Raw genomic sequence first — 21420 nt, forward strand, 5'->3', positions numbered from 1 at the left:
CCTGACTTGTAGTACTCTAAATCGATCCGCAAAACATCCTGTTATCGGCATGACCAATTATTCCGATTTGTGTTTTTTTTCTGGATAAGAAGGGTTATCCAAATTTGATCACAGAAGGCGCTAATTTCACTATATTATCCACGATTATTCAACGATGAATTCACAGATGACAGGAATCATGGCATATAATAGGATGCGATCTCCTCTTAACCACGAATATTCCCCCCACTTCAAGGTGGATAAAAGGAGGTCCAATTCATGAGCAAATATAGTCAAATTACTCACGTTAACGTGGAGAAACTCACCTCTCATTCAGTTGCGTATTCATTGATTCTATCTGCGTGATCAGCGTGCGCCACCCGCTATGACACGTGGTTCAGGAATTCGGAGATTCACGGGATATATACAGGAGAGCCACCATGGAGACGTGAAGAAGCATCGAGAGATGTTGGAGGAGCATGGATTCGACGAGAGAATATGAAGCAGGTTAATAACAACATGCAAACTCTGAAGACAAGTAAGTGGGCTAAGGCAGGGCACGGTGGACAATGGTCCAGAGGGAAATCGGGAGTCGGACGCCAAGGAATGAAAAGCATCAAAGAGGACGTCCACCTGAAGAGATGGAGCTATGGAATCAGGTCGCGTGCAGAGGCTAGGTGGATTATTCCGTTGCGGGAGGCTTGGGAATATCTTCATCCAGCAGTAGATTGCCCGTGGCCGATGATTACCTTTCCTCTCACACGTCCTTCACGAAGTCGCTCATGGAAACAAAAGTTTAATCCATCATGCTCACTGCGTCATTCATAGACCTCTAAAACATTGAAATATCGCACAACTGCAAACTATACTTTTGAAAAGGACCGATTTAAAAAACAAACTAACCCCCGACAAGACCGTTGCGTTTGTTTTGTTTTCTAAAGCAGCGCTTTAGTGGTGTGGAATAAATGTGACTTTGAAGGCGACAGAAGCAACACTTGGCAATTGTTCGCGTCTCTTTCCATTCCCTTCACTTTCGCGCGGATCCCGTGGAGTTCACGACGCGCCCCGAGCTGCACTGTCATTCGTCTTCTGGTCGTTCTTCCCCCCCCCCCCATCGTGGTGGTTGTGGTATGGGGGTGTCAATATTTCAGCCGCACTTGATGACACCCACCCACCACCCACGCCTTTTGACGCGGCGCCCGCCAGCAGGCGACGGGGTCCCCGAGGGGTCCGGGCGAGGCGGTCCGCACAGCGAGCGGCGAGAGAGAGCGAGGCGACCCCTGCACACATTGAGACACAGACCGATCCCTGCAACTGCGGGAAAGCTACGGGCCCTTGGGCAGCAAGTACGTAGAGCAAGTGTGAGAATAGCAAGCGAGGAGTTTGTAGTCGTTGAGATTCAGATCGCTGGAAAGCGAGTCTTAGCAAATCTGGGACATTGGATACTGTGTTCACTGTTTCAAAAACATTCGAAAAATGTAAATCAGTCTGGTGGAGATTCCAGCACAATTGCGTGTTGTACAATTCGCAAATTGGGATCCCACCCCATCATGTTGTGGAGGTTGTTGACTAATATATATGCATTTGAGTGGCACAATCAACTAAATACTATACACAGATGTCTTGTGACCTCCATTTAATTCTCTAAAACGTCATGTTTTTTTTAAAAGTAAGGTTTATTTAAAACTGAAATGAATATACAAAGCAAACAAAAATTTTCGGGAACAATTAATTGGGGGGGGGGGGGGGCACAAGACATCTGGACCGTCCTGTACTTTAAAATGGTGGAAGACATTAAAAAACAGACTTGGACCAAATATTGCACCATTCAATTAAACCGAGGTAAGGCGGGCGGGTCATGCAGCGTGGCAGGACCACAGGAATGCCAGCTGCCAGGAGGGACAGGTAAGACCGGTCCACGCCACTCAGGCGTGGCTTGCACAAAAGCCCTGCCTGGTGGCTGGCGGGGAGTGTCGTGGCCGTGAGTCACACAGCAAGGCTTGGCTCACGGACATTCTCACTCCAGCCATTCGCACGCTCCTTAAGCCATAACCAAGCGTTGCTGCACAGCGTAAGTCACTTTGAGGCGTTTAAACAATGTTCTGTATTACGTAGAGCGTACTTTAACTGCAGACTGTGCATTGTATTAATTGGTGGTCGAATTGCTGTGTTTAGTATAAACGAGTGTGTGTACATGGTCAAAACTATGGGTTAAGATGCATTCAACCAGTACGTTGCAGCCCGATGTATTATCTAGGATTTTGCAAAGTGTGTGTCATTGTTAGCAAGGCAATTGTGTGGCGGTGACTTTTGTATTTGTATTTTTTCCTCCCAGCTACGAAAGTCATGGGCCTTAAGCGTCTAGTGACAGTTGAAACGTGCATGACTGCTGCGTAAACTATTGTCTTGAACTGGCTGGAGAGTGGCGCTGTAAGAGAGCTTCTGAACTTAACATTGTAAAGTTGCGAAGTTGACAAATCGATTGGGGCCGACCTCCGGCACTCAGCCGGGGTTGATAAAATGCGTGTGGTACCACTTCGCGTGGCGCCAACAGTAGGTCATCCTCAGGAAAAACTAACCTCGTCATAGGAATGTAGAATTTCAACCACTGACACGCGAGTCGTCGTTCTCATTGATTAGCACAACCCAGCGGCGAGACGCTCACGGGTTTATTTGTCGAGTAGACGTCTACCTTGGTAGCGCCGGTACGACATGGCATAGCCACCCAGTCTGTGGTGCGCACCTCATACACGTGTGACTGTGTGTGCTCTTTAAAGCCACGTACACGCCTTGAGCGGGCAGAGGCTTGTCGCTTACTCAGCCACGTTGCGCAGGTCGGATGTGCGTTGACTGGTTTCGCCATAAGCATGGCTGGCAGTGACAGGCCAGTGATATAAAAGGTGCTTTTCTTATTTGTAACCTCGAAAAAACAGTTCTGCAATATAACTTTAGCAAACGTGCGCATGTTCTGGTGTAGTGCCACACTTGGTTCCGGTGAGTGTGCGTCATGCTCCCCGTACTCACGACACATACTGTGTGTGCGCATGCCGAGTCATTTAACTTGTATATTTTAGTTCAATTCACAACCGTGTTATTTACAACGTTTAAGTCGACTCGTGCATTAAAGAAGGGGAATACTCGCTCGCAAATTCAATGCGTAGTGTTTTTTACCTTTGCCTGTACCATTTTTTTAACGAAGTTAGGCACTTTGTGAAGGGTAGTTAATTACCCCACAACTAGTGTGAACGCACGTTCTTGAAAAGCTATGCCTAACTCTCGTATGAAGACTTAATTATAGCATCACAACTTGACTCGGAAATTCAAAAAAACATTGTCACCACAATATTGCGACTGATGGACCCCTCCGTTCCGTGACGTGGCTTTGTGGCTGAGTGATAAACATAATACCGGAGCCATGGGCTAGGCGTTGATGTATTACCAGCTTTAATCTCGTACTGTGACGAGGTACTGGACGACTAAGCAGTGAATGATCTGTTGTTCTGTGGCATCGCCAATGGAAGCACTTTAAACCGTGTTCATTTCGGTGTGAGGTGTGTGTCACTCCCAAAGCATCCTGTTAAATAAAGTCTGTATTTACATGTGTATGTGTACTTGCATGCACGGCCACACGTCTTTACACCGTTGATTTGCAGGTTGTCTACTTTGGTAATTAACTTTTAGCATGGACATGTTTAAATTTCTGTCTTTAACCACGAGTTTAATGTCAGATTTTAATGTGAGATGCCAGTATTATTGACGAAAAAAAAAGTCAACATTGAAGGAATGAACCATTGATTGTCACTGAGATGCAAGGTTTATTTACATTTGTAGATCAAGTAATATTTTCTTTACAAGTGCGTACTGTACGTTATGTCCGTACTGTACAGTATTTACATTCTGATTAGTTTGTTTTAAAATTGCAATAGAATCCAAGTACAGTACTGTACTGTTTGCAACATCGTGATTTTTTTAATGGGGGTGTGGGATTTTTTAAAATGAAGAACTTGTCTTTTTTATATTTCCATAATTACAATACATTGCTACTTTTAGTGAAAAAGCAATGAAATCTTAAGCAGTGGTGATGGAAGTCGTTTCCCCAATGTTGGTGCCAGGGTTTCCCGAATTTATTTCCCATCGGGCACTACTTGGGATGCAAAAGAAGTGCCGTGCCACAATGAGAGGTGGGAGAGTTGGGAGAAGTCAGCCCTGGTAAATATACAACGGTGGGCGAACATTGACATGTGGTTGGACCAACGTTGGCTCAACGTTCAATGTTTGCTGGGGCAGTACTTAATGTGACCCGATGGGACAGCTTTAATTAACTTTAACCGGGTGGTGTTCATAACTCTATTGGCAAAGAATCAATTCCATTTACGGTCAACTCTGTACAACAACCAAGGTAGTGGCTGCCTATTCAGCAGCAATAGAAAATATGTCGCGAAATAGCTTTATTTATTTTTTAAGAAAATGAAAGTGCATTTTAGGCCCAATGGATTGTCACCGTGTGAAATCTATTCTATTTTTATGGTTGAGGAAAAATGGTTGTTGATCAGATGGAGAATTGATTGTAAATTGTGTAGGGAAAATGATTTCAGTGTAATATACAAGGTGTATACGGAATCCAAACGCAACCATGATTTCACAGCTAACACTTAGTGCAATGTTGTACGTTAATCCTGAAAGCTGAGTTTAAACTCTTCAAAATGTTGTTTCGTATGACGAGAAAAGCTCGCAATGGACTCGGTAGCTTCCCGAGATGCCAGGTAGAGAGAGAGAGAGGTGAAGCCCCTCACACACCACCAGGTCCCAGTGGGGTGGCTCCTGTTGCGATGTCTTCCACGGTCTGGGACTCATGGCCACAGTCGCACTTGGGGTCACAATCCCTCAGGGGCCGTCCATAGATGACGTCACGCACCTAGGGGGGTCAGACATTTGTGACGATGTGTGACGAGGGGGGGGGGTTTGAGAAATGTGACGTCACATCAAAATGCGCAACTTAAAATATAAACACGTTCTACTTAATTAAATAGAATTATTCTAACAACACAATTTTTTAAAATAAATTTAAATGATTAACTATTTGATTATTTAAATGTACGAAGGTCACCTTTTATTTATTTCATGAAGGAGCATTTTGCTTCTCCATGGGAGAATGGAGAAGCATACATTTTGTTAAATTTTGAAGGATTGTTATTCAACATTTAGATTTTTATAATTCTACCAAGGCTTTTCATTCTGTGGAATTAATATGTGATTGTTATAATTGTACTCTCCATTTTGCTTTGTTTTACTACAAAGTTTAAATTTTTTTGTTAGAATTACTTTTAATATTTTATAATTGTAAGAGAATTTCAATATAATATTCTGAACAGCTGCAGTTTTAGACGTTGAATATTTGAAAGTTAATTTTATGCTAAATTTCAGCTTTCCAACGCCACCTTTTTAATAAATGTTTTCTCCTACAACATCAGAGTGCAGCGCCACATTAAATACGCACTACAATGACAATAGTTTAAAGTGATTTGAAGCATGTTTTATTTTCAAAATGGAAATATGGTTTTAGGGAGGGGCAGAGCTTTGTGACGTCATCTGAGGGGGTTCTGACTTTTTATGACGCCGTGTGACGAGGGGGGGAGGGGGGTCAAAAATCGGCCAAAATCGCGTGACGTCATTTATGTACGGCCGCTCGCCTCCCTCGCCTTCCGCTCGTGTGGGTTTGGTTGAGTGCCGTCCACCGTCTACCAGGGAGGTCGTAGCCAGGCACCTCTGCTGTTGGGTCGGCGATGAGGTGTTGTGTCTGCCGTGTAGCTGTTTAAAATGTCCGGTGCGACCACCAATCCCTGTGGCAGTCCGTTACTGAGCGTTGGATAGTTTTTGAAAGCTTCAGTTGCAGACCTTCTTTGCGCCAGACAGTGTCATATGACACGTCTATGAAGGCGTCTCCAGCCTTTAGCTGTTTCTGTAAGCCTAGTACGGAGGGTGAGGACCTGGTTTATGGACGCTTCTCTTTCCTCTCTGAAACCTGTCTGCTCATTTGGGAGTGCGGCTACTGGAACCGGTTTGATCATATTGAGCACGAGTCGCTCGACCACCTCGTAGGCCGTAGATAGAAGGGCAATGAGGCGGGAGCTCTGGGGATTGTCGAGTTGTTTCCCTGGCCTTAGGATGGCAATCCTCCCAGGCTTCTGGGATTATTCGAGTGTCAAGCCTGTTGGGAGGCATATTTGGCAAGCCGCATTCGTCCATTAGGGCCCAGGTTCTTGAGGAGTTCTGGGTAGATGCCGTTGATCCCGTCGGCCTTACCATTCTTGGTGGCTTTCGGCGTTATGTCCACCTCCTCGGTTGTGAAGACCACTCAAAAGGTGTTGTGCGGGGCAGCTTTGTGCAGAGAGACCTTGAGCATCTTCTTCACTCTGCGTTTGTTTTCGGCAGTCGTCAGGGCATTTGAGTTGGTTAGGAGGCAGGCTGCAATGGCACCGCCACTTACTTTTGGCACCTCAAGTAGGAGCAGTGAGGCAGTGCCAAGCTGCCAAAGAGTTTCCAAGGTTTCTGCTGGAGTTTGAGAAGTCCAGGTCTTCTGTGGTTTCTCGCCAATGCGAAAAATCTGCTTTCTTGGGTGGCATTGTTCAGTTCAGTTTATTTTGGTATAGCCCTGTGAGCCATTCGGCTCTTGAATCGGGTGCAACCACAACAAACAAAAAAACAACAACACGAACAAAAAAAATCTTAAAGTGACTATGTGACTGTGCAAATAGAAAATCCATGGAAAAAAACAGCAAAAATATTCCTTAAAAAAGCACCATACACCAACGCTGTGTGCAAAAAATCCCAGTGGGATGCAAGTCAAACAACAACAACAACCACAAAAACTTAGATTAAGGCCATCAGTCTAACTCCGTACTAGAACAAAACAAACATGTCCAAACCAAAAAACGTTTTCCAAATCAAAAAATAAAGCCATAATTGCAACGTAACAGTGATCACAAGGACTGTGACCGAATTTTTACAATAAACTACATAATAAACTACATGCACTCTGTCAGCAGGCTCTCGCTTTCCTGGGACCAGCAAGGCACACATTCTTTCCTGTAGTTGCATGGGATGCTCTTGGTGGCTGCTACTTTTGGCAATCGAGCAAAAATGGTAGTCGCTGTTTGGAGACGGTGGTATTCTCTGGATTGTCGCCCGAGCAATACTCGTAGATGTTGGCCATAATGAAGCCTTTCGGAAGTTCCACCTTGGTTTCAGGACTGAAGCGATGATCGGCACTTCAATCCCTTCATGTACGATGCTGGCTCTGTGTTTTGAGTGGGGTTTCTGGAAACAGGTGAGCAACCATCCTTTGCTGTTGCTGGAGAGGTCCGATGAGTATTCTTTCTGCCAGCAGACCCAGGTGGCTGGCTGTTTGGCATCGAAGGTGAGGTGAGTGTCAGAAGCCAGCGCCCAGTTTTCGAGTTGTTAGCCTGCTCGGGCTGCTTTTTGGTCGCCCCCTGTGTAGTGGTCGTTGTTGAAATTGCCGATGCAGCTGGTTGGGTTGTTAGCGGTTGGTAGGATGGTGGTTGGCCATTGACTTTTGTCGGAGGCTAATAGACGGTCACGATGGTCAGCTTGCCTACTCTAATTGTGATGGAAAATGGTAAGCTGTCTTAAGCTGTCTTTTGTCAGTGTTTCTTTAGCTTGGGTAGTCAGGTTACCTGGACATATGTGGCCATACTGAGTTTCTTATGGTATTGGCAGGCTCCCTTGTGACATCCATGGATCTTCATACAGCATGGGTTGGATTCAGGTAGGTGGGTTTCTTGGAGGGCAAGAACATCGATCTTCTGCATTCAAAGTTGTCTTGAAAAGACAGCACGTTTCGCTCTGGATGTGCCTTAGTTGTTGGAGTGCTTGAGCCTTGATTCGTTGGGCCTCGACTGGTCCATTGGTTGACATGTTTGAGCTTTCAGGCTTTTCAGATAGGGATGCGAGATAAAATTTGTATTTATATCCTTCGACACATTTTTTAATACAAATTACAAACTGAGGTTACCAAGCTAACTAATCACATCATTTGGAGTCCCGTATTCATACTGTCATCTGAATCCTGACTATTGTACATCGTATTATTAAAAAAGAAAAAACTTGGCTCTCACCTCATCTACAGAGCGACATTTAAGAGGCAATGCGCTGCCACTTGTGCGATGAATCGCGTCTAATGTCACGAAATTATTTCTCCTTCTCCTCCTCCCCCCAGCATTGCCGGAGCAGCCTGAGGCCTGCCCCTGTCGTTAGCCATGTCCGACCTGGAGTATGACTACCTCATCAAGCTACTGGTGCTGGGTGACTCGGGTGTGGGCAAGAGCAGCTTGCTCTGCCAGTACACCGAGGGGCGCTTCCACGACAAGTACATCACCACCGTGGGCATCGACTTCCGTGAGAAACGCGTGGTGAGCTTGGTGGCCAGGCCTGGGGTACAACCCCCTTTAACGTTTTCAACATTCCCATGGCGCACGAACGGAACCGGAAGAAAAACTAAAAGCAACTAACTTTATCGGTACCCGAGGCTTCCGCAAGGCCAGGCCGGAGGGCGTGTGTGGCACAGTTTGGTGCCAGCTATCGTGGAGTGTGGCGATTCTTCGCGGCGATTACGACGTTTTAAAAAAAAACGGCGCTACGCCTTTCTCTAAATGGAATTTAAACGCTGAGCCGCTTGCGCATTCCGAGATTTAGCGGTGAGAGATTTAGCGGTGAAAGATTTAGTGGTGAGAGATTTAGCGGTGAAAGGTTTAGCGGTGAAAGGTTTAGCGGTGAAAGGTTTAGCGGTGAAAAGTTTAGCGGTGAAAGAAAGGGACCCACACCCTGCATCTTGCAAACGTCTCTGAACGGGTCAAGTGTATTGCCCTTTAAATGTTGAAGACCAAATCAACCATAATAATGTGACTGTTCTTGTCAGATCTCAGAAGCCAAGCACGTTTGAGCTTGAACAGTGTTTGGATGGGCAGCCACCATGCCCATAGAGGTGGCTGCACTCTGTGGCGGTTAGCAAAGGGCAGTGAAGACAAGTCACTTGTTGTGCTGTACTTATAAACTCAAGTGTCTTTGCTCCCCTGCCCTCACCAACCCACAGTGGCCGGCGTGTTGGAGTCTGGTTGTGTAATAACCACGACCAGTGCCACAGCACGGCAAGGCCCCCGTTGACCAGTGGACTTGACAAGAGCTGTCCATGTTGTTGCAGTGTATGACCACAATCCCGTCGTGAGTCAAGCCGCGTAGATGTGGCTTAGCATCGATGTGGCTTAACATAGATGTGGCTCTTTGATCAAAATCTGTTCACAACAATCCCACGTTATGATTGCCGTGGGCTGCCGTTGAATTGAGCACTATTCATAGCACCCATGACAAATGCATTCTTCACCTACAATATCGGTAAAAATATAACAGCAAAAGACCACTGCCCATGTTTTTTAGTCAAGCTCAAAGTAAACGGTATGCCCGTGTAAAAGAATGTGCTTTTTCCGCGACAGAAACACAAATTAAATGATTAGTTTACACACGGCACATGTGACCAGAAATAGTGGATGTGAAAGTAAAGGGTTTTATTCTTAACAAAACAAACACTCCTTAATTCTTACAGTTGTATTTCTATACTACTTAAACGACCTAAGTTCCATTAAGCAGTTTGGTTTTTGATTGCCCTGGTTTCTTGCTACCGTCGGTTTTCAGAAATGGATTCTGTTGGGAAACCCGTTCCCCTGGAATCACGTGTCACGTTTTATGATGTTTGTGTTTGGTGTTGAGCACGGTGTTTTTCAACGTTGTCTTAATACAGTACACATCACTCCTGTCAACTGTGGGGGGGGGGTGGGGACTGCGGGCCTTTGTGTATGCGGTGTGGTCAACTCGAGATGACACGGCTAGAGGAGGGATGATTGAAGAGGTGAGGGTAAGAGTTAGGGCAGAGGTGGTGGTGAGAAGATGGCAAGGTGGTGGCAGGTTCTGGCATATGTTTTCTTATTTCATAATAAACATAAGCCCAGCACAATGGGTGCAATTAAATGAGCAGGTGTGTTTTCGAATTTGCAGTTTGCTTAATTTATGGCAAGCGATAGTTTGCTGTATACATAACAGTATTGGCCATGACACAGCAGACACGGTAAATGGTTATATACGTTCAAAATAGTTTCGCAATTGTTTTTTAAACATTAACGTACAATTCAATTGAGGAGACTGTACAGTTTAATTCTACGTTCTCTGCTGAGAAACTACAGTGAGGGTTTTGATATTTTGAAGTAGTAAACGGATAGCATTTATGGAAAGTTATTATTAACTTACTGCGTTGCTGTATTGATCATAATGACATTGAGGGAGTTGACTCCTGCACAATGCGCACCACATAACACTTGGGTCATTGGTTGTGTGAGTGTCAATGCAATATGGCAATGTGTGTACCATGGAGCTGTCATGGGTAATTGATTGTATGTTGAATTTCGTTCATTGCGGGGGAAGGACAATACACTAAACAGAAAAAGCAGTTCATGAAGTTGATAGTCGACTACAAATTAGATTGGTTGGGGCCCTTTGAAAAACAGCAGCCACCCCAACATCCTGCCCCCCTAGAAGTCAAGAAACTCCCGACAAGCCACTTGCATTCCTTATTCGATTTGTCTATTAATTGGACCGATAACTCGTAATGTTTTTCTTAATTAGTCAGTAATGATGGCTCGAGTTTACAACAAAGCAATGGAATGGAATAAAAGTGATGAAGGGATACAAACCGTTGATAGGAATGGGAAATCATCCGAAGCTTCAAGCGATTCAGAGCATGTGTGAAGTGGGAGGTGGCTTGGTGCATATGGAAAATCACAGGTAGAGGAGTTTTTGTTGTGTTAAATCCATGTTTCATGGATAATAAGATAATATATCCACACAACTTTTATTATCCGAAAAAACATTAAATAATAGGAAGATCTTCCGGCGGCAAATTCGTCCCAATACCTGCGTGAAGGTGGTGGTTGTGGTCTTGGTGGTTGTGGTCTTGGTGGTTGTAGTCTTGGTGGTTGTGATTGTTGTGGGGTTTGTCTTGGTTTGCCCCTGCGGGTCAGTGTCAGTAGTGATGACAATGAGGACACACATGGCGATGTTTCACTGTGGGTTGCAGTCGCCCAGATGTAGTTGCTGTATTATCCGTGCAAAATCACGGATGACTGGAGCAACGTGAACATTTTCATCGCATGTATTCCAATTGCCATCGAGTTGGACCCAACCAGACTGAACCTGCAAGTGGTTTCCCAGAAGTATTATCATTCATCCTGTTGTCTGTAAGAAAGTGCAGATAAGTGGAGTAGCCCCAAAGTGGCACTATATTAGTTCAATAATCCACATTCATCCGTGCTTTCTAGCAAAACGGGAATAACACGGTAAGACAAAAAGATGTACCCAGAGTTTGCCCCCTTGTCAGCACAGATAAGATAAGTTATATTGTGTCTCAACGCGGTATAATGACGGTGCCTTATATTAGTTGACAGTTGTAATTATTGAAGGATTTCCTTAAATGTTTTGGATGGTAAAATAAAACATAAGACTTTTTACGTAAAATTACATTTAAAAGAAAAATAACGAATTTCTCCCAAAGCATCATTTATAAATCACGTAAAAATTAATGTTTTGCTACGCAAAGGGTTTCTGAACTACTGTACTTTATTTACAAAAACCTGAATCCACCATGTTTTGCTTGTACAGCAATGTTTGCCTTGGTTCATGTTCTTTGTGTTATACAAAAATGCTCTTCTGCTTTGCATGTTACAGCGAAGTGAGCAAGAATTATTTAAAAATTGCGTTTATATTGTGACTGTCAATGGCATTTCTAGGCAGCAGTCGGACTATACTGCACCAGCCCTCCATCGTCTCTAAAATAATCCAAAACTAAATCCTGCAATAAACATTTAACAGTTAATCACTGTTAGATGCAAGATGAGGGTGACCAAATCACCTGGAATCAGCCCATTCTCCATCTCATCTGAGCCGATGAAGCGGGCATGTGCCTGGGTAGTGCTGGCATTGGTGGTGACCACACCATGGCCAGGGATCGGCAACCAACATAGCATGAAGTGCCACTCTTTCAAATTCGGTGTATATTAAAAAAACCTCCCTCAGTGGTGAAGAAGGTCACGAGCGGCAATGCACCTCCGGAGCCGCAGGTTGCCGACCCCTGACCCTGACCCCATGACAGGCCGGCTGTGATTTGTGATTGGGCTGTGGTGCTACGTGGGGGGTGGTTGAAGGCAGTGCAGAGAAAAAAACCATCAAGTTGCTGCTCTGTACTTTAATGCTTTCACGTCTGGGCTCCTCTCACATCCACCAACGCGCACTTATCAGCGAAGCGAGGTCCAGGTATGGTCAAGTAAGCCCCACTTCCCACGCCGTGTGGGGAGGCCCCCCATCCAGCAGTGGATTGACAAACTGCCCAGTGTGCAAGGGGTGTGTTGGGACGCGTCGGGGTTCGGTGAGGATTTGGGAGATTATGCCCCAAATTAATTCGATAAAGGGGATGGGACACACAGCAGCCCGGGAAGGGGGAGGAGGCAGGGTACGTTTGGCTCAGGACTGGAGGAGAGAGATCTTGTAGGAGAGGAAGGGGAGAAGTCGGAGGAACGTGGTTGGAATCGTTGGACCAACTGGGCCACGACATTTCGTGTTTAGACGGTTGTGCTTGCATACGGTTTGCATGTGGTTTTGTGCAACTTCGTTTTGCTTCACACTAAATTGGAACTCACCCGATCGACAATAGCCCTGGAGATACCCCTCCCCACTTTTTGAACAACACACAGCCTATGAAATGTTTAAGATGATTGTCGGTTACGAGATAATGATAGTTGTAGATTAATGCGCTCGTACTTGAGACGGTTTCAAGCAGCCGAGTTACCAATGGTAACCGTTGTTAATGCGTGCATGACTTGCATATGTCCTCTAATGCACGTGGTCCGCTTTGTATCTCAATGTATTACCATTCATGCATATGTAATAAAAGTGGATATCGATTACCCAGCGTTGGCCATGCAGATACCCCTTGTCACCCCCTAGGTGGCGCTCTCTCATTACACATGTATATTGATTCTTGTTTGTGCGCTCTTTTTGTTCTATATTGCTCGTTAGTGGCCGTGTTTCTGATACAAATGTCATCGTGGGTAGTGTGCACTGGTTAAATCTTCTGTCGGCACATTGGTGCCTTACATTTTATGACAGTTCGTTTTCCAAAAGATTGTCACTGCATCCCCAATGGATTTATTCAACAAAATGTAAAATTGTACTGTATATATTCGTGTCCTCGTAAGTAGGATAAAAACATTTTTTAGAAGAAAGTATACTTTTTATTTGTCCGCTTGAGATTTCCAGTTCGGGATTGAAAACTCATTTTAGAGCTGCTTCTGGTGTTGAGTTTGTCCCCCCCCCCACACCTCCGATTAGCACCGTTGGCTACGTACAGAGCGAAATAAGTTCAACACAAGTACGTACGAATGACGTAGCTCGTGTCCTGTGTGCGCTCCAGACGTACACGAACGAAGGGGCCGATGGCACCGCGAAGCAGACAAAGCGTGTCCACCTCCAGCTGTGGGACACGGCAGGACAAGAGAGGTACTGGGAGAGAAAAACAACAACAATACATTTACATTTTGATTTAAAGCTTTTGTGACTGCAGGGATTTATATTCTTGGTTCTTTTCGGTAAAGTCATCATAATCATGGTGATGACTGCAACACAAGCAATCATCATCATGATGATGACTGCAACACAAGCAATCATCATCATCATCATGATGACTGCAACACAAGCAATCATCACGATGAAACGTCGTGAGAATTTTTTATTATTTTTATTTTATTGTTTCCCTTCTACGCGACTTTACCGAAAGAACCAAGAATAACGAAACATTTATCGATCCGCGAATACGATTCTACACCCCGAGATCCTTTCTGCATTACGTGCCTGTGATATTATTTCCATGTACTGTTGTAGTAGCTTGCGGAAAGGGAGTCCAATCGTGCAATGTGCTCGTTGCAGATTCCGGAGCTTAACTACGGCATTTTTCCGTGATGCTATGGGCTTCCTGGTCATCTTCGATTTGACCAGTGAGCAGACCTTTCTCAACGTTCGTAACTGGCTGAGTGAGTAAAACATTAGCCCATGCTTCGTCATCTTTCACTTACACAAGCCAGTTTGTACGTCTTCCGATGAATACATCTGCTGAATGTTTGTTTCCCCCATCTTCAATGATTCTTATTTGAGGAAGTGTGTTGGGTGTCACGAACCCAGGCTGCAGGGACACCTTATAAGTAATGCTGAAAAAGTGAGGGATGAGTTGGCTACGGCAGTTGTTTACAAGGCATCCGATACAGTGTGTGTCTGTGTCTCACTACCCTGCTCCTAGGTGCACTAGCACCTAGGCAGACTAGGCGTGTGAGGCTAGTGCACCTAGCCTGGCACAAGCGCCGTCGTGATGCCACCACTTAGTGATGAAGGGTGGTTGTTGTTGGTGGTACCTCTTCAATAACGAGGCAAGCCCCTGTAGCAAACCATGTGACTCATTTTCCCACCACCGATATAAAAAAAAACACACGGGAATGAACAATCCTGTGTTAGGATGCTCCTTGCTGAGCTCATTAAGCAAGAGCTCTTTGGTGCAAACAGTGCATCACATCCGCTCTGATCAATTCACCCGGCCACACTCAGTGCAGTATTTGTCCACGCTTAACTGTAATTTAATGTTGATGTTCACTATTTGTATTGTTCCGCTCGTTTATTCAGGAAAGCCTCACTGAGTTTCCACACTTTTTCAGGAGGGGGGGGGGGGCGATGTGGTTGTTGTGTGATCCCAATCGAGTAATTGGGGAAGTATATTTTCAGCATTGGGATTTTGTTTTATACCAGTTACATTTCGTTTTTTAATGTAGTGTCTTTTCATCTTGTGTAAATGCATTTACTTCTATGGTGTAGTCAAGCATTTCCCCATGTCTAATACAGTTTTCTCTTAATGTTTTAATCCTATTTATGGAAGAGGTGACATGTGACCTCTTCACATATCCCCCTATACCTCAGTCTCCAGAGAGTCGGATATGCGATGTACCGTTTCTAGTTTAAAGGTCAACGGGTGGATGCAAATAATGATAAATGTATGGCCAAAAACTGAAAATCGTATAATCAAAATGATAAACACAGACTTTTACCCGAAATCCATGTAGTGATTACATCGATGTAACACTTGAGACCAGCCCATATACCGTGCTTTGCTATTCAACACATAGCAGAGCTTTTCGTGGCTGGAGTGAGTGCACCAATAACATGAACCATGTCCTTGAACCCACAGACCAGCTGCAGATGCACGCATACTGTGAGAGCCCGGACATTGTGCTGTGTGGGAACAAGAGTGATCTTTCGGAGCACAACATTACGCAAAAGCAAGCCAAAGAATTTGCCGAAAAGCACGGGTAGGCTATGCCTTTGGTCATGTACTGCACTGGTAATACTCAAGGGGCCATCCGTGCACTATTTAACCTCTGCCCATCGACGCACTTGCAGTATGGCGTGTGACTCCACAATTGGAAGGTTGCGAGTTTAAATTGCAGCCTATCGTCCCACCAGGGTCGATCAATAAACGACGCCACCTTTTGTGGGAAATCAGCGGTGGTTGTCCTTTAGATAGATTCGGGCACAGCCAGGAACAATGTGGAATGTGAGCCACTGGCCCAAGGCCGTATAACATGTATCATTGCCACCATAACCTGATCACATGTCACTGCAAAATCAGCACCACAAAAGAATTTACAATGGTATTTCCTTACGATAAAGATTTACTACATTTGGTATTTGTGCACTTCCTATAGTGCAACAAGGGTATTGTGAAGGCTACAAACGGGTATTGTCTGCCAGTAGAGGGCGATGTTGTTTTGTGTTTTTTTTACCAAATTAATTTTAAAGGAAATATTTCATTTCGACCACGACTCTCATGACCTGTTATTTGTTTTATAACGTCACTGGATCTTTGACGTCCATTTTAAAGCAGGCTGCGCATGTTTCTTGGTTAATACACTCGCAGGATTTACCAGGCCACTGACCTCCAACCACGAACTTCTGCAACTAAACGGCAAATGCGCCACTGCTCGGCTGTAGCTCTCCATTTAGCATACTATGCAGTCCAACCCTTTAACGTGCATATCTTTTCTCAATCCACTGCTGGATAAGGGCCTCTACTTGTTGGCCTGGTCTTGGGAATTATTTGACCAGAATTCACCATGGTGGTCAGTGCAGCTTGGTGACGCTGCTCACAGAAACGGCCTATACACATTTAACCATCTAAGCACTGTTCAGGCTTAACCCTGTCTACCTGCTAAGATATTACGAGATTGGATGGAGTACATCACTACAGTATTTGTATCGCTGAATAATTTTCATCAAAGCTGTCCGATTTAGAGTAGGATGTCGTGTAACCCTGCAACAACAATAGTACATATTTCGTATCCCGTGCTGACCCAGGTCAACATTGCAAAACAAACATTGGAAAAATGTAATAATTTTAAACACAATCCTATCTCACTATTACTAACTTTTCATGAATGATCCATAATAGGTTTTTTGGGTTGGGTAATGATCTGGCCACATTTCTGTCACAACACCCTCCACCACTCGACAGAGCCAAACACATTCAATTGTCACACGCGCACGCGTTGAACATTACAGTCTTTCAGCCGTTTGATAAGTTTCAACATTTTTCGCAACCAAATTCGGCAATCTGATGATGTAGCGTTTCGCTTGAAGCCACACAAAGCATCGTCAGCAAAATCCAAGGAGGCTGCAAATGTAATCCGGAGAGTAAGAATGCCAGAGTATTTATGTGAAAATAACACAAACGGTTCGCGTCTCCAACCGCAGCATGCCCTACTTTGAGACGAGCGCAAGGACGGGAAACAACGTGGTGCCTGCTGTGGAGACACTTCTGGGCCTCATCATGAAACGAATGGAGCGCTGTATTGACAAGTCTTGGATTCCTCAAGGCGTGTTGAACAAGAAAGACAAGCTCCAGGAGGTGGACGAGGCGGACAGCGAAAAGAAGAAGTGTGGGACGTGTTGAGAAGCTGCTGCTGCTGCTGCCCAACCATCCTGCCCGGCTCTGCACCCTCCACCACACCCTCACCATGGGTCTGCTCTTTACACAATTACCACTGCATCATTAAAAGTATTCTATTGGCATCAACCAATCAATCTGCTGTGGCTCAAAATAAATTAAACAAAACATTATTCCGAAATTTAAACTATTTTAGTGATTAATAGTAAATTTCGATTTAAAGCTTTCGTGACTGCAATGATTCATCTTCTTTGGTTCTTTCGGTAAAGTCATGTAGAATGAGAATAAAATAATAAATTGATAAAATAAAATAACACAATAATATTCTCAATATTCTAGTGAAACGGCCTATTCTAGTGAGAATATTATTGTGTTATTTTATTTTATCAATTTATTATTTTATTCTCATTCTACGTGACTTTACCGAAAGAACCAAAGAAGATTAATAGTAAATAACTAGGAATTCTGAAGGATTACTGTAGTGTGGTACTTGGTAAACATTTACTAGAATTGCCATTTTTGGGCTGTGTGCGAAGGGAATTTTTATGGTCCGATTGGTTAGAGCCAGGTATAATTGCTTACAATCAATGAAAACATCAACTAAGATAGAATGTCTTGAAGCATCAACAAAAATGTAATTTTACACTTTACATTGTCATTTTTGTGATGTCACTAAAATAAGTCACTTTAATCAAAGAAGCACAACTAATTGATTTAATAACAAGTGGGAAATGGGATTGCCATGACAAGCGTTCTGCTATAACGGTGTGATTCATTGCAGTTTTGCCACTCATTGCAGACGCGATGGATGAAATGGCCTTATTGAGTGTTCTCACAAGCCTGGATTTAGTGTGTGCCTTAATTTGGGGGAAGGAAAGCCTACGCCTGAGGTGTACATTTTCATCGCAAGAGAAAATCAAACTATTATAGTGAAATAATGAAATTAGATTTCCCAAACAGAGAGCGCCTCTGATTGGTGCACAGTTGGCTACGTACGGTGCGAGAAAAGTTATACACAGTACAAAGCAAGTGCAATGAACAGTCATGCTTTTCCCATCGTTTGAAGAGGATGATTAGATCTTATGAAAGTAACTCCAGAATTTGATTTGTGGTTTCTTCAAGGGCTCTACACTGAATGTTACGCTGTGCTTCAATAGCAATGTTTGAGACAAGTGGCTGTATTTGTTTAATCTGGGAGAAATTGCCCTGTTAAACAACGATATCGTTCTTGAGGATTATGGAGTTAATGCATGATCTTCAGTCATGCTTTGTACATAATTATATTGGCAAAGTATTATTTGTTTACTTTGCAGTATATAGGTGTATAATTGTAGGATTGCACAACAATGATACTGGATAACGGAGACAGATTTAATTACAATGACAACTATTCAGGTATTGTAAATGTACTGATCACAGTACTGGATACACCAAGCAAGCATTATCGTGCTGGTAAGTCTGGTAGAAATATTAAATATGAATACGTCAATTTAGCTTGGTAAGATGTGCCGTATTTTTAAAATGCAATAGTTAAATAAACCGCTTGCTGAATGGGAAACAACTATTTGATGGCAGTCTTGAATTTTTTTTAAAATGTATGTCTTGAATAAATGCCACTTGACCAACAACCAGATTCCCAATTAAAATAATGTATTCTGTGTTGCTCTTTTAAAATGTTGTACACATTCCTTATTCAAGTACCGTATAGACTAGACCTTAAACGTTATCAAATAGCTGATGCAGCTTCATCATGGTTTACAGCTTAATATAATTTTAATGTGCAACCATGAACTTGCAGTGAGGTTAACTTGATCCTTAAGAGTGCCACAGTCTGAATATAATTCCATGTAACGTAAATAAATGAGTTTAAATTAGTTGATATCTATTGGGTAATATAAATTTTAATGGCTATGCTAAATTTCGTGTTATTGAAGCCCCACTGGATAGGGCTCTAAACGCCATATGCACAATTTGTAGTAATATTGTGGCAGGGCAACACAAATACCAGTGATCCATAATACAAGTTAATTTAATAACACCTTTACTTTCGTACATTGAAATAGGCCATTCCTTTAGCGTGTTGAAGGTTGGCAAACATTTTTAAAAATGCGCTTGAGGTGAGGTGCACGATGCAGGACCCTCGATGGGCTTAAGGACGCATCGAGCATGGTGACAAAGGGGGGATCTGTTGTACACGCTTGTGGGCATGTCAGATCTGCAGAAAATAAATCGAAGTGGCTGGGCACTGCCCAGGTTGAGGTTACTATTGACAGGGAACAGCTGAACACGTAAATTTGTGGCAGCAGTAAGAGCAGTACTGCATCCATTTTTAATAGATGTAATATCATTATACTGTTGACATGTTTCTGTGCTGCTGTGAAATATACAAACGCCACTTTCACCTCTTTAAAGGCTGATTGCTATTATAAACGAATTGCTACGCACATGTCAAAAGGAGGCATGTGAGGGTATTGTGGTGGTTTTCTATGATGTATTGGTGAGTGGCTCGTGTTACATCTTTGTGCGTGATATTTTATTTTGTAACGACCAAAATACAGTACATTATTTTTTAGTTGTTGGGGATTTTCATTGCATATTGGCTTTTGTAAACATTTAAGTCAATATTGTTGGCAAGAAACCTTGCTGTAAATGTGGGTGCCGCTTGTAAATTGACACCATGGGGCCGAGGTTTATGTGTTGATGGAAATCTAATTTCTGCCAATATTTGGTGGAACATTTGTCAAATCGTCACCAGAATGTGCTATTTTGACTTTGTGGCAACAATTGGTGGAAAAATAGTTCTAAACAAACATGATTAAGGTCCTATTTTCAAATGGGCACAATTTTAGTTTTTTTTTGTCGACGCTTGTTTGGGGTTTAAATATACAGCTCAACTCGTTTGTGCTTCTGTGCCTATGAAAATAAATGTATAAGCTGCTACAATATGCTTTGTAAAACATTAAATGCCTTGAATGTAGTTCGTGTATTTTTGTAACCACAAAAACATACAATTACTATATTATACACACCGTTATGTAATACGCAGTACTTAGAAAAGCGTGCATTTGTTACCCACATTATGGTAATCTCGGGTAAGCTAAATGACGTTGCTTACAGAAGTGCTGTCCAGCACCTCCTACTAGCATGGTTCGCTGTCGGGTGCGAAATTAGTTCAACGTACTTACAGGCCAAACAGCCGAAACGCTCAATTAACTCGAGCATCACCCACACTGATTAGAATTAAAAAGCGATCATTGCTGGTTGATTGAAGCCCCCTGAATGGCAATCAGGGGATCCAGAGGCATTCCACTCTCTCCACCCTCCATTTCTCTCGTCTCTCCTGGTATATTTTCTCTCTCATTATCAACATCGTTCTTGACGTTTCTATTAATTTCTCCCATCATGTGTGCGTTTCTCTCGTGCTGTTCATCTTGCAAGTCATAATATATACAACGCGTGTCATGTAAACATAGCATATGTTCAATATGTAAGGTTTTTTTTACATACAGTACATGATAAAAATGCATTCACTATCGCAATGAACATTACAATGTACACACGGCGATTTTATCATGCTGGTTTTGGAGCAAAGTTGAGTGTCTACGTGAACTTTACGTTGTGCAACATCTCTGCGTCTGTGGGGTTTTTTTATTGCATGGATCTGTCTGGCTAGTGGGACTTTTTAGTGGTAGTGTGTTCCAGTTTCAAATCGCCCTATTTACGTGTTTGCACGATCATATTTCTCGGTTGGCACTGTGACATTAACATTCTGCGTAATAAATGCGTTCAAATGCATTTGAGTGGCCATGTGTTAACCGTTTAACAAAGATTCCATTTTATGGAATCCGTTACAGTATCTATTATCAGAGCTGCGTGTAATATTGGTAAGCCCGCACACAATAAAAAGCCTTTCCCCATCTTGCCGACTTGGAAGAACGTAATGGTAAAATTCAAATGACAATATACCAACTTCAACAATGAATCTTTAGTCAAAAAGGGGGCCATTCATTGGCAATTTGTGAACACGTACGTTAGTTTTTTTTACACACAATAGGACGTATGTGATGCTTTATACCACTAGGGGCGGTGTGTCGCCACTAGGGGCGCTGTCTCGCCACTAGAGGGCGCTGCATTGTAATTGCATTGTCAAACATCGCCACCCACACCGGTCTACCGACGGGTGAGAGCCGCGGTATTACACAAAACGAAACTCGGCACCGAGACGCCACGAACGCGCGGACCCGCGGCCACTTTCGGCTACTGGCTGTGCCATTCTGCTGGAAAAAATTCGAAGAGTTTTTGCACAAAAGTATCGCTTACAGCTCAAATATAAAATGCAATAA

General features: G+C 43.5%; 1 protein-coding gene across 3 annotated transcripts; it reads left to right on the plus strand.

Moving 5' to 3' along the window:
- The first annotated feature begins 1202 nt into the window (after window positions 1-1202).
- Window positions 1203-20872, plus strand: LOC116942194 (ras-related protein Rab-27A-like). Of its 3 annotated transcripts, XR_012941617.1 has the most exons (7): window positions 1913-2050; window positions 8216-8408; window positions 13508-13593; window positions 14020-14123; window positions 15323-15443; window positions 16885-17272; window positions 17516-20872. XR_012941617.1 is itself a non-coding variant. In XM_032953850.2 (6 exons), the coding sequence occupies exons 2-6, from the start codon at window positions 8256-8258 to the stop codon at window positions 17081-17083; spliced, it is 663 nt and encodes a 220-aa protein (XP_032809741.1). In that variant the 5' UTR covers window positions 1203-1325; window positions 8216-8255; the 3' UTR covers window positions 17084-20872. The 3 variants fall into 3 exon arrangements, 2 of the variants coding, with proteins under 2 accessions (XP_032809741.1, XP_032809742.1); XM_032953850.2 differs by lacking the exon at window positions 1913-2050 and adding an exon at window positions 1203-1325 and having other exon boundaries at window positions 16885-20872; XM_032953851.2 differs by lacking the exon at window positions 1913-2050 and adding an exon at window positions 1866-1884 and having other exon boundaries at window positions 16885-20872.
- Window positions 20873-21420: the final 548 nt, after the last annotated feature.

This window comes from Petromyzon marinus, chromosome 13, assembly GCF_048934315.1.
Source record: "Petromyzon marinus isolate PM22_M1 ecotype Great Lakes invasive population chromosome 13, UKy_Petmar_22M1.pri1.0, whole genome shotgun sequence".
Lineage (NCBI taxonomy): Eukaryota > Metazoa > Chordata > Hyperoartia > Petromyzontiformes > Petromyzontidae > Petromyzon > Petromyzon marinus.